We start from the raw sequence: 13,575 nt of genomic DNA, 5'->3' as shown, positions 1-13,575 counted from the left end.
TGATCCAAAGGCAGCAGCAGAAAGACTGTGTACCACACTGGGCATAGCTTGAGGATAGGAATGCTCAAAGCCTGTCCCCAGAATAACACACTTCCTCCAACAAGGCCACACCTCCTAACAGTACCATTTCCTATGGTTCGTGCATTTAAACACACGAGTCTATAGGGGCCATACCTTTTCAAACCATCACACATGCTATAGCATCTATTAAGTGATCTCAATTACTCAAATTTTCATCATTCTCTTTGTAAAATGGAGACAGTAACAGAAACTTTATGAGGTTCTATTATAACTTAATAAAACAAGGGGTACAGATCACCTGCATAGTACCTTGTATGTAGTAGAATCTCAGTAATTCTTGTATTTATTTTTAGTAGTTTTTACTCTCTCTTAAAGGTAAAATAAATCCTGATACAGTTTATAAACACATCAATACCTTACCTTGCTGGTCCCTTATAACTATTGATTGAATGAAATAATGTGACTCTTTGGGGAAGATTATTTTTAAATCAATATATTCTAGAACTAGGTCTCATAGAACTTTTAAAAAATCTTACATCTTTTAGCTATCTCAGTATCAGACACTTAGGTCAATGTCAAGAGTTTTAGCTAATCCCAAGGAGCAAAGAATTTTTGTTTGCATATTTAGCATTTTAGATAGCTTGGTTTAAGTTTAAACTCTTCTTCTCTACAGCTAAAGAATGTACCCAGGTAGTGATAATGTCTTCAGCAATAACCAGGTAATAAAAACCAGCAACCAGAACTCAAACTGCCTGGATTTGAATTCTTGTACCTGCATATATCAACTGTATGAAGCTGTAGTCACTCTGTGCTTCAGTGTCTCTGAAATCAGGCTAATAATACCTTGTCTGCTTAGTGGTCTGCTGTAAGGTTCAAGTGAGTATATACATGTGTATATGAATATACATGGACATGCATCTATATACATCTGTGTGTACGTATTAATATCTGTGCCATGTGTAATATACTTGGTCCACAGTACAGTGCTATTATTCTGTACCTGTCTTGGAAGCAAAGCTTTATCATTCTCACCCTTTATTCAAGTAGCTACCTCCTAGTGTTCATGCTTGCTCAGTAGATTTCTTGGTCTTTTTTATTTTCCTAACACATGGCCTGGGAGGAGACTGGGAGATGCTTGGTTGTTGGTCGTGATGGTCAGAGGCAAAGACCTACAAAGCAAGGGGCCATAAAGCTGGGAAAGCGATGAAAAAACAAACTGCAACTCAGTTTAATTTCTTTAGAGAAATGTTTGGGAGGTGCGTTTTTGGCATCTGTGGCACGTAAAGTTTCTATTTCAGTCCTTGCTGAAGGGACATACCCGACAATGGCATGAGGCGAAAGCCCTGCATGGGAGGGAACAGACTGGTCTCCCTCTGTAAATGCTTCCTCATGTGGGTTGACCAGCTCTCATTTCTGAGTCAGATGCTTTGTTTGTTTCTGTTATGGGACAAAGATGAGGCACCAGGAAGCCTTGGGATTATAGCCTAAAAGGGCCTTCAAGATCACATTTCTAAAGGTCAGAGTCGGAGGCAATAATTCCAAGTGTCACTTGGCCCTCAAATGAGCTTTCATTGTGATGGATTATGACATAATCCATTGACATGATAAGGTACCTATTATGTTACGGAGGCAGTTGGCTGAAATAATAGGATTTTTTTTTATGATCACAGTGGTGAGTCTTTCACGTATTACTGACTTCATAGGATAGATAAATATAACTTCTATTTGTCAAGACTCGGAAAACTGTAACTGTGCGGCCAAAGTAGAGTACCTTGCCATGGTGGGTTAATAAACTATACCACCAAAGTAAGGTACCTTGCTGTCCTGAGCATGGTAAATTAACACCACCAATTGGGCAGCCTTTGATACATGGAATTAGGACTCTGACCTTGTCTTTCCTCCCTGACCTTGAGCAGGAAACCAGCTCTTGCTCCTCCCTTTTCTTCCCTCCCCACTTCCTCTACCTCCCCCCACTACTGCCTCTTCCCCTTTACATTTCCTTCTCTAAGGAAATGTCTCCCCACCCCAAAAAAGAATTCACCAAAACCAGAGAAGTGTGTAAGTGTGTGTGTGTGTGTATGTTCATGCGTGATTTTAATAGGAAGCTTGATAAATACATATGATATAAAAAGCCTCATCAAATAAAGTGAAACCCTAGTTTGACTTCATTCATTTATATGAAACTCATGATGAAACTCAGTGCTTTACACACTGGCCTAATAAGGTTAGTGTTCCTGTATTGCTATGATAATAACCTGTGGATTTCCTGACCAAATCAACTGGAAGAAGAAAGGGTTTATTTTAGCTTACAGGTTACAGTCCACCATCAAGGTAATAGAGGCAGGAACCTAAAAACAGGAACTGTAGCAGAGACCATAAAGGAACCCTGACTACTGACTCACTGCCCTGGCTTGCTTGACCTTGGACCACCTTGGACCACCTGCTTAGAGATGGCACTAGCCACAGTGGACTGGGCCCTTCCACATCAATCATTAATCAAGAAAAAGCCCTACAGATACACTACATCCCAATTTGATGGAGGCAGTTCCTCAATTAAGGTTCCCACTTGTAGTTTGTGGCAAGGTGACAAAAACTAACTGGCACAGTTAGTAATTAAAACAACAACAACCTGTTGAAGTTGGAGAGATAGCTTACTGGAGATGAGTGCTTGCTGAGTTTGGATGTCAACACCCACTGAAAAGTTTGCAGAGTATGTGCGCCTGTAACCCCAGTGTTGGAAGCTGTTAGGTGGCAGGGCAGAGACAGGATGGCCAGAGATCCTTGGCTGACCAGCATAGGGAGCTTGAGAGGGTTCATAGGGTTCAATGAGAGGCTCTACCTCAAATAGCACTGAGTACTGAGTCACAAAGTGACAGAACAGGGTACCTGACTTCTTTCTCTCGCCTCTGTCTACAGCTGACCCTTTCGAGTGCACATCCACCAGAGTCACCCAGGCACACACATTCAGAGTCACACAGATTGCTGAATAATTGCGGAAAAGCCGAAGACGCTCTTAGCAGTCAGCCATGCCCACCTTGCCCAAGGTGTGAGCCACCAGTGTCCTTTTGTAGCTGCCCGTCTTCATACCTACACTTAAATCTAAGCTTAAGCACACTTTTAAAATCTTAATTAACTGTACTTTATTTAATAACCCCCTTTCTCCTTAACCTCCAAGGGGTCACTTTTGCATGAAAACGCTCATTATTTCAGTCTTAACCATTTTTCTTTACTTTCTTTCATTTTTCTTTCTTCTTCTTTAATCTCAGCAAGTCTTTGACTTTTAGAAAAATGGAACATTTTCTTACAGGGTGCAAGGCGTTTTAGCCAAATTTCTCATCACGACACTCTCCGACTTTCAGGTACCTAAAGGTGACAAGAAAGGCTTGCCAGCAGCAGTAGCAAAATCTAGAATAAAATGACAGAGGATCAAAGCGTGAAATAACTTGTGACCAGAAAAGGGGGGTGGGGGTGGGGAATAAGCGTTCTGCGCTTCGTCTTTTATTTCGATCTGCAGAAGCATCTTTGGAAGCATTCTGTCTTGGTGAAACAGTCCGTAAAAAACAGAAGCAGAGAGAGAGAGTAAGGTGAAGGAAGGGGTGGTGGAAGCCTGGCTTGTTCAGAAGATCCATCAGTACTTTAAAACAATCTGTGTTTAACGTGGCAAATTGCGTGTCGTTAAAATGCTAATGAAATGGTAAACAGCTGCTAAGTTTTATGCTAATGAGCGGTGCGGGCTAAGTGGTTCTCCAGCCTGTCTGTTAGCATAGAGATGTGATTGGGTAAGGAGGATGGCAGAGCATCCTGACCTTCACTGATGGGGCAATCTGTTTGCGAGTTAGTTTCCCCATTGCATTCCATTTGATCTGAGTTTGTTAGTACGGAGTGACTTACCAGGCCCTGGGGGCCTCTGTATTACACACTGTTTTTATCACAGCCACGGTTGCCTCATGGACGGAACTCCCTCGCAGAGTCCCACAGCCACTGGACAGTTGTGTTTGCTCACTAGGTGCCTTGGATTGATTCTACCTACTTACTACCCTTCAAACTTAGAAATCTAATAATCATTATGATGATAAATTACTAAAGGCCATCTTCTCTAGCTTTCAGCTTAGCTAGGATTTTCAAAATAAGTCCTTTCAGACATACCTCTGTGACATTTGATGCAATTATGTAATACATCATCTTGGATCTCCAAGCTTGAAGTTAGCAAGAGAAGTAGCATTAGCTGATTAGGAGAGTAATGTGTAATTAAATGCCAGTGGTGTATGCATGCCAGGCCAAACCAGATTATTGAGCATTAGGAAAAAAAGAAAAGAAAAAAACACCCTTCCTTCTATGCTCTCAGCTGATTTTCTCCACTGAGTCAGCATCTGTATTTCCTACTGGCTGTGGCTGACCTGAATGGCTATTATAGTTAAAAGTTTCTCTCTCTCTCTCTCTCTCTCTCTCTCTCTCTCTCTCTCTCTCTCTCTCTCTCTGTATATATATATATATATATATATATATATATATATATATATACACACACAATCAATCAACAGGATTGCCAATACTATCCACAACTGACTGGTAACATGCCACCATTTTGTTGTTGTTGTTTTGTTTTGGAAACTTATTACAAAAGCTAGGTATGATTGAGGCTGAAGCTTCAGTGATTTGGGGACACTGTAAGAGGTGGAACACTTAAAGACCATTCTGGTTTGGCCTAGCATGCATACACCAGTGACATTTAATAGAGTTAATAGTTAGGGTATTTTTCTCACACTACTCATTTCTCCTTAAAGCAAATGAGGGATTCTAGGCAATGAAATCTTTATGCCAGGGGACCTGAGCCCTCATGCGCTGCTGGTGGTGAAGGTCTCACACTCCTAAGAATACCCACAAAGTGCCACTGATCCAGGTACCCACACCTAATAAATGAACATGCGAAATGTGGGACCATTCCCAATGACGATCTACTGTATCACTGTGCCTTAAAAAGGCACAGTACTCTGATGAAAACATTAATCTCAGGCAAGTGAAGGTGGTCACAAAAGATGTGTCATATGGTTTTATATAAGTGACGTGTTCTGGACAGATAAATCTGTACGCAAAGAAAACTGATTATTGGTTGTCAGGAGCTAAAGATGTTGGATGAAATGAGAAGGGGTTGCTGCTGCATGTACAGTCATGAAAATGTTCTGAATGTGAAGACAATGCCCATTTACCACTCCGTGAATGTGCCAAAAAGCTATTGAACTTATGGTTTAAGTGGGCGAGTTATCTTATATGTGATTAAAATACACACATACATACATACATACATACATACATACATGCATACATACATACATGGGACTGCAGGTAGATTGATAAAGTGCTTGCCATGCCCTCGTGAGGACTTGAGTTCGAGCCCCAGCACCCACATGAAAGGTAGCCATGGCGGCACACTCTGGAAGATTACTCTCGAAGTCTCAGCTCAGGGGAGGCAGAGGCAGCAGGGTCCTTGACTACAGGTTCCCAAGCCTACCAGATCTGCAAAGCCCCAGTGAAACACACTGACTCAGAAAACAAGGCGGTGAATTCTGGAGGAATGATATTTGATGCAAACCTCTGGTCTTTATATGCATGAGTTCACACAAGCATACACATCTACAGAAGTACAAACGTGCACACACAAAGTATGCCAGAGTCTGTCTCCCAGAGAGCCAAATGTTTCCATACTGTATGACTGGTGATGATCAGGGAGAATGCCAATGTCATTCTGAATCACGAAGGCCTGCATTAAACCAGATACCAAAGGAGAGAACAGCTAATGTCCCCTGTTCAGGGGACAGGTGCCCAAAGAACACAAGGTCATTAGGTGTAAAAATGAAGACATGTTCAGTTCCTGTCCCAGACTCCCCATCTGCAGCTAAACCATAACCTGCCATCTTATGTTCTCTAGCCTCCCATGTCTCGACTTCCTGTTTCCTTTAGAGTAAGAACAGCTTTGTGATTATTTTTTAAGACGACAAATTGAGTCGTATAACTGTAGCTGGTAACTGCCAAAATCCAAGTTTCCTTCCTCATAAAAACCCTGATAATTATCTCTGATTTACATAACACAGGCTGCTGGCCACTTACTCTCAGTAGCAAAGAGAACCGTGAGAGACCCCTTCCTTTATCCTTCAGCAGCTTGTGGCTCTGTGGGTTCTCAAAGGTGCAAGGAGGGTTGGACGCCAAGGCATTCCCATTGTGCCACACCTGGTGGTGGAACCTGGGGACAGAGTGTCACCTGACCCTGAGAAACCCTTGGCTTATGCACAGGGAGGCATTCTGCATGTGTCTCAGTCCACGAAGAGATCCTTTTGACTGTATTTGCGGGGCTCTTGCTTTATGACTCTTGTGTTTCCAGGTCACAGCTCAGCAGCCTTGTGCTGGCACTGGGAGCTTCAGAGGGAAATGGATGTGAGAGATTGAATTTGTTCTCTTTTGTTCTTGGCAGGCAGCGCATGCCACACCACCACCCTCCCTGCCCTGGTGCGCACACCCACCCTGATGATGCAGCCTTCGCTGGACATCAAGCCATTCATGTCTTTCCCAGTGGACAGCAGCTCCGCTGTTGGCCTCTTCCCAAACTTTAACACAGTGAGTAAATGCATTCGTATTTTACCTGTGTCTCCGAAACCTCCTTTCTTTCACTACCTTCCAGGGCAGACCATGGATGGGCGGAGTCTGTTTCCAAAGGATGTGGTTTAGGTTCCACCATTCAGCTGTACTGTGGAAACTGCCTCACTCAGGGAACTCAGACCAAACAAGCTGCATGCAGACTTCACTAATGTCTCCATAGATGACACTTGCCTGGTACACCGTCCGGTTTTCATAAGCTTTGCAGCAGCTTCCCATCTCTCGTTCCCGAGGCACTCAAGAACATGTTTAGAGACATTGAGGCACACTGATTTTTTCCGATTTTTACTATAAAGAGATAGCAACAACTATGGGATTTGTCTTTCTGGGTGCCTTTTTATTTTGGAGATGTTTTAAATAAAGTGTGACTTTCTTATAAACAGTTTTTATTTGGGGGGGGGGGGCTCTTGTGAGTTATTGAATCTGTCACCAAGCAGAAAGATACTAATTTTATATCCACATTTTAGTTATCGGTACAGAGTATAGCTATTACCCATTATAACACATAATGAATACTAGCGAACACTGGCCAGCGTATTCACATCAGTCAGCCGACTTCCTTTCAGTTGAATGAAAGACATTTCATAGGCATGCCAAGTAGAGCTGACATCTTTGAACAGCAGGATTCTGGACAGGTTGGAAACTTCTGGCAGGAGAAAGGTTGAACACTAAGGAGACGACGTGCATTGCATCCGTACCAGAGATAAATACACTCAGTGGAACAGGATGGTGTCTGTGAACAAGGCCATTGTAGATGCTGCCATGATCAAAACAAATAATCGTGTTATCACCAGCACCAGACAGTATGCTCGGGAAGCACTGCCAAATGTCCCCCCTTTGCAAACTTATCTTCCACAGAAGTGAAAACAGCAAGACGGTTTTTTCCTCAAGGGCTGTAAATAAAATCTGTTGACAAGCCGTCTGTTGGGGCCTAGTGCTGAATGGTAAAGGATCAGACAGCTTGGTGAAGGCTCTGCCTTTGGCTTGGCGAGCAAATGGTTGAATGTTTCTGTTTTCTTTGAGTTTATTTTCTGGCCAAAGCCAATGGGCTTTTTTGTTGTTGTTGTTTGGTTTTGTTTTTGTTTTAAGGCATGAAAAGGTAAGCATGGTTTCTAGTCTATAGGAGCATGGGAGTATGATAAATCCGGCCTGTCTTGGCCAGGTGAATCCATCCGAAGTGAGAGGATGAGCCTCCCAATGTGAGGTATCAGCCATCTCACAGAGCTTGAATCCAGCCTGCCACGGAATCTGCAGTCATTGCAGACATGATGCTGTGCCCTTTGGGGCATTTGTCTTTCACTCTCCTTGTGTCTGTGGTTGGCAGCACAGCTGGTGTTGGTAACCACCCTGAGTTATGGAGCACACTTAAGGGTGCGCGCCTTTGTTTTTACTTTTTAATGCAAGTCTCACACATGACTATTAGCACAAGTAACACAATACTTTTTTGTTAAATTTGCCCACAAGAGTTTATAGCTGCCTTACAAACATGTTCTACTTCAAATAAAACATTCACACTTCAGGAAAAAATGAAAGCTTGATTCTCCGCCCCTGGTCACACTCTACCGCCATACTAGGAATGTGCTGTCAACAGGTGGCACCTGCTCCCAGCTCCTCCTCAAAGCTGCCCATCTAAGATACCTGATTGCAGCTGGTGTTTGCAAGTTCAGATACTCAGTGATGTTCTGTGGGTCACTATTGTCAACTTTCAAACTGTCTTACATGCCATGTGTGTCTGTTTCTAAGGGCTATTAAACAAAAATAAAGTGAATACTTTAAAAAAGTTTTTTAACATAAAAATAAAGCTTATATTGGCTCATTGATGTTGCATAGGGCTCGCAGATGCACCGGCAACTCATACTTGTTTATTGTGTGTAACATTCTTACGCTATACTGTATTAATAAAACTCAATGAATATTCTTATTATAAAGCTTTTTCACTCCTTAAAAGAAAATAAGCTCTAAGTTTTCAAATGCAGGTGTTACTTGATTACCACAGTGAAAAAAACCTACCAGAGATACTGTAATAAAAGATACTATAGTAAAGCCTACCAGAGATGCTGATTTTGGTCAGTTTACTAAATTCAAGACATGCTACTTCTAGTATTGTATTAAAAATTAAGCCAGTCCTAGTGGACCTCTTTTGTCTGTGAGCATAGTGGTGCATCTATGCAGTACCAGTGGGGCTAAGGCAGGAAGAGCTTCAGTTCAAAGTCAGCTGGACTCCATCCATAGTGGAGCCCTCTCTCAAAGACACACAGTTTCTCTCTCTCTCTCTCTCTCTCTCTCTCTCTCTCTCTCTCTCTCTCTCTCTCTTTCTCTCTCAAAACATTTGTGTATGTGTCTGTGTATGTGTATCTGTGTATGTGTGTCTGTCTGTGTGTGTATGTGTGTGTCTCTGTGCATTTCTATGTGTGTATCTCAGTCTCTGTCTCTGTCTCTCTTGGTGTGTGTGGGTGTGGGTGTGTCTCAACTGCAGGTTAAATGACTGTCCTTTTCCCAATTTTTTTTTTCTGTCCCAGCACCAAACTCACTTAGGAAATTTTGTAGGAGATATTCAGAACATCTTTGGCCACGTTCCTAAGGAAATGTTTCTATACTGCTACTAATAATTATACTAAATTGTCATGTATTTGTGATAATTTCTATCCCTTCAGATAATCAAGCCTCAAAGCACTGAGTAGTCAGTAGTTTTCACCCTTATTGTGAAGAGGAGGATCTGGAACTGGAATTACAATCTTCTAACTTTGAAACTCGTGTTCTGGCTCCTCAGGCCCTTGGCTCTTTAGGCCCACGTTACCTCCCACCTCATTCACTGGGAACAAAGCCCAATCAAAAATCTTTCTGTGTCTTTGCTGGACACATGCTAGAAAATTTCCTGCAGAATCATGAAGTAAAAGAGGAAATGACTTTTTCAATATGAAGTACAAACTTCTATAACCAGTTCTACTGAAGCAGAGGGTATTTGTCCAACAGCTGTAGTAGCTTGTTGGCAAATTTTGAAAGTTACTATCTACTCTTTCTTTGAGAAACACTGAATTATACTTTTACTTTCTTTACAGCCAATACTGTTATTAATAAATATTTAAAATGTTAATAAATGATTAAAAACTTAATCAGCTTTTATCTGAAAAGTACCAATTCTCCTGCTATACCAAAACCACAGATAAATGTTTTGAAAATTCTAAGCTTTGTTACCTTCTTCAAGTTAGTTTAAAATACATATATTTGGAGCCTGGAATGATGACTCTGTGGTTAAGAGCAGTTGCTGCTGTTGCAGAGGATCCAAGTTCAATTTCCAGAACCCATATGAATTGGTGCACAACTGTTTGTAATTACAGCTCTGGTGCTTTCTTTTGGCCTTCACACACATGTTTATGCATACACATGTAAATAAAAATAAAGTAATTCTTTTTTAAAAGACATAGTCAGGTGTAGTGGTTCACACCTTTAATCCCAGCACTATGGATGCAGAGGCAGTCAGATCTCTGTGAGACTAAGGCCAGCCTGATCTATTATAGTGACTTCCAGGCCACCCAGGGCTACATAGTAAGACTGTGCCTCTATAAACAAACAACAAACATTTAATGTTTTCTCTTTTGTTTATATTAGAGCAGAATACTGCATGATGCATAAGAATCAAAAATGAATTAATTCTGTCATAGTCTAAAAAACAGAGGTTCTCAACCTTCCTAATGCTGCAGCCCTTTAAGACAGTTCTTCCCGTTGTGACCCCCAACTATAAACTATTTTCATTGCTACTTCATAACTATAATTTTACTACTGTTATGGATCATAATGTAAATATCTGATATGAGAGCCCTATGAAATGGTTGTTTGACACCCCCACACACAAAGGGGTCCAGACCCACAGGCAGAGAACCACTACTCTAAAACAAAACAGGTGCCTTATTCTATGCTGAATTTATATACCGCAGAATCTGTGCTTTCCAGCATTCATTTAGAGGTTGTCTTGCCTTACACTCCACAACTGAGAACTCCTATATATAATAAGTAAACAGGGGGCTGGAAAGATAAATTGCTTAGTGGCTAAGAGAACTCACTACTTCGGCCTTTGAGGGCACCAGACAGACATATAGCACATATACATACATGTAGATAAAGCGCATACATACTAAAATAAGTCAATGAGTCCTTTTTTTTTTTTTTTTTTTTTTTTTTTTTTTAGATTTTATTTATTTATTTATGAGTTCACTGTAGCTGTCTTCACACATACCAGAAGAGGACATCAGATCCCATTACAGGTGGTTGTGAGCCACCATGTGGTTGCTGGGAATTGAACTCAGGACCTCTGGAAGAGCAGTCAGTGCTCTTAACCACTGAGCCATCTCTCCAGCCCTGAGTCCTTTTTTTTTAAAGAATAAACAAATAGCATAAGACCCCATCCAGGAAAGCTGAAAGGAGAGCAGGCAGGATATATGTGAGGGTTTGGAAGAAGTTAAGAGAAGGAAAACATGTATTCATAATCCCCCCAAATATAAATTTTAATAAATTTGGAACAGATTAGACATTGATTGGAGGCAGGTTAGATAAGGAAACTTATCTAACCATCAGGAGGCTGATATTTTGGGCTCCCGATGGCCACAGCTTGGCAAGATCAGCTTCCAGCCTCAGTGGTTAGGCTGCACAGAGGGCTGGTTTGTGTCATTTATAAAGAGAAGACCGTGAAAACACAAACATCAATTCTCTTTAAGGTTTTGACCTTCATAGCCAAGACCCACTAGGCTTTTCTGCCTGGCTACACACTGGTGCTCATTTCTGCCACTGCCCCGGTGTCTGTTGGTCTTTCAGAAGCAGCTTCCTTTGTACCAAGTCTCCTGTCTGCGTCGTCCCATCTGCTGACTTCAGTTTTCTTGCTTGTACTCACAGACTAAAGCATCTCACCAACCTGCCTCCAATCAATGTCTAACCTGTTCCCAATTTATTAAAATTTATATTTGGGGGGATTATAAATACATGTTTTCCTTCTCTTAACTTCTTCCAAACCCTCACATATATCCTGCCTGCTCTCCTTCAAAGCCACAGCCTCCTTTTTCACTAATGGTTACTACATGCATATGTATGTGTATATTCATATATATTCCTAAATGTAACCTGACCCAACCTGAGACTTCCAACCTCCAGGAGCATGAGAACATGAAGTCCTGTTGTCAAACGATGAAGTCTATGGTATTTTGCTGTGAGCTCAGATCAGATATTTCCCCAGCTTACTTGAGCACGTGTATTGGTATGGTAGATAAAGCCTCATTGAAGAAGCAACATTCAGCATATAGGGACAGATGTGTTAACCAGCCTCTCCAGAGCTCTAACTGGAGACCACAATCATCCCTCAGTGTCTCTGTGGATTGACAGGTGTTTTATTAGCCTGTTTATATGAAATTCTTCTCAGGCCCTGCTATGTTTCTGCTACTCTTCCAGGAAACCGCAGGCACAACTGCTGTCTTACTGCAAGATGCTCAAGACCCTTATTATTTCGGGGAGAAAAATCTGATCTCACTACTTACCTTGAAATTCTTTTTTTCCAAACACATGATCAAATGTGTGGAACAGAAAAAAAGATGATTCCAGAGTATAGAGTCTCAAGCCACTGTGTGATTGTCTGAGTCATGCATGACAAGCTGTGAGATCACCAATGCGATTAGTAAGTCACCGTATCATCCTAGATCCCCTGCCAGTCTGAATCATTCATAGCCTGGAAATATCAACAAGCACTCAGAGTTTCTCCTTCTTAGAATAGAAATAATACATTTATCAACTGGTGCTGAGAAACAGAAATCAAAAATTAAAATCACATTTGCTTTGAGTTGATGCTTATTACTCAGGTGATGTCATTGTAAGACACCCTGAAATCATCACCTAGGACTCTGAAGTTTTTCACCTGCTTCTCATACTTTCGTCTATTAAGTAAACTCCTTATTTCTACATTCAAGTACATATTTCTCTTTTGTTCTTGTATAGCGGAATGCTTCAGTTGATGTAACCCAAAGTGAATCTTTGCTCTTTGGGTCTGATTTTTATACTCTAACAGTGCTTGCAACCATTAAAAAGTTATGTATTTAATATTTTACAGATGCTAGTATGTCTAACTAACTACACTTATGCCTTATCCCTGCCTAATTAAAAAATGTGGTTGAAATTTTATTTTTGATCATAACTTTAAACTATATTAAAGAGTCTTCCTCTTATATATGTTCTGAAGAAGTATGTGATACATGATATGTCACATAGACATCATATATCACATATATCATGATATATAAATATCTCATATATGATATGTCATATCACACACATATATATATACATGTGTATACACACCACACACACATATATATACATATATATATGTATATATATATACATATATATATATATATATATATATATCACACACATTATACACACACAGAGAGAGGTTTTTCTAGACAGGGTTTCTCTGTGTAGCCTTGGCTGTTCTAGAACTCCATCCATAGACCAGGCTGGCCATGAACTCATAAAGATCTTCCTGCCTCTGCCCCCAACTCCCACTCCAGGAGTGCTGGGATTAAAAGCAAGAGCCACCACTGGCTTTGAGATATGTGACATTAAGATACACTGAGATGAAGTTTTCTGCAGTTACTCAGAATCACTTGAAAGAGGTAGAAATTGTTGCTCACTATGGGGTTTAGAACATCCATCAATAACACTTCTGAGATGATCACAAAAAATTATGTTTATAGCAGACCTACCTGGAGGGATGGCTGAGAGTGTGTGCTGCTGTTGCAGAGAATCTGAGTTCATTTCTCACTAACATCAGGTGGCTCACAAGCCTGTCACTCCAGGTTCAGGGACTCCACTGCCCTCTTCTGGCCTCTGCCAGGCACCTGCACTCATGTGTACATACCCACA

The 13,575-nt window shown here is 41.1% G+C and overlaps 1 protein-coding gene across 4 annotated transcripts in view; it reads left to right on the top strand.

Annotated features, from left to right (window-relative positions):
* Znf385b (zinc finger protein 385B) overlaps positions 1-13,575 on the top strand; it is a 284,662-nt gene that overhangs the window by 187,409 nt on the left and 83,678 nt on the right. For all 4 annotated transcript variants that reach the window (XM_034495527.2, XM_034495524.2, XM_076928948.1 and 1 more), the window contains one exon: positions 6,488-6,630. In XM_034495527.2, the coding sequence (XP_034351418.1) occupies positions 6,488-6,630 (143 nt within the window). The remainder of the gene's footprint in view (positions 1-6,487; positions 6,631-13,575) is intronic.

Source organism: Arvicanthis niloticus, chromosome 2 (assembly GCF_011762505.2).
Source record: "Arvicanthis niloticus isolate mArvNil1 chromosome 2, mArvNil1.pat.X, whole genome shotgun sequence".
NCBI lineage: Eukaryota > Metazoa > Chordata > Mammalia > Rodentia > Muridae > Arvicanthis > Arvicanthis niloticus.
This window is presented reverse-complemented; position numbering and strand designations above follow the sequence as displayed.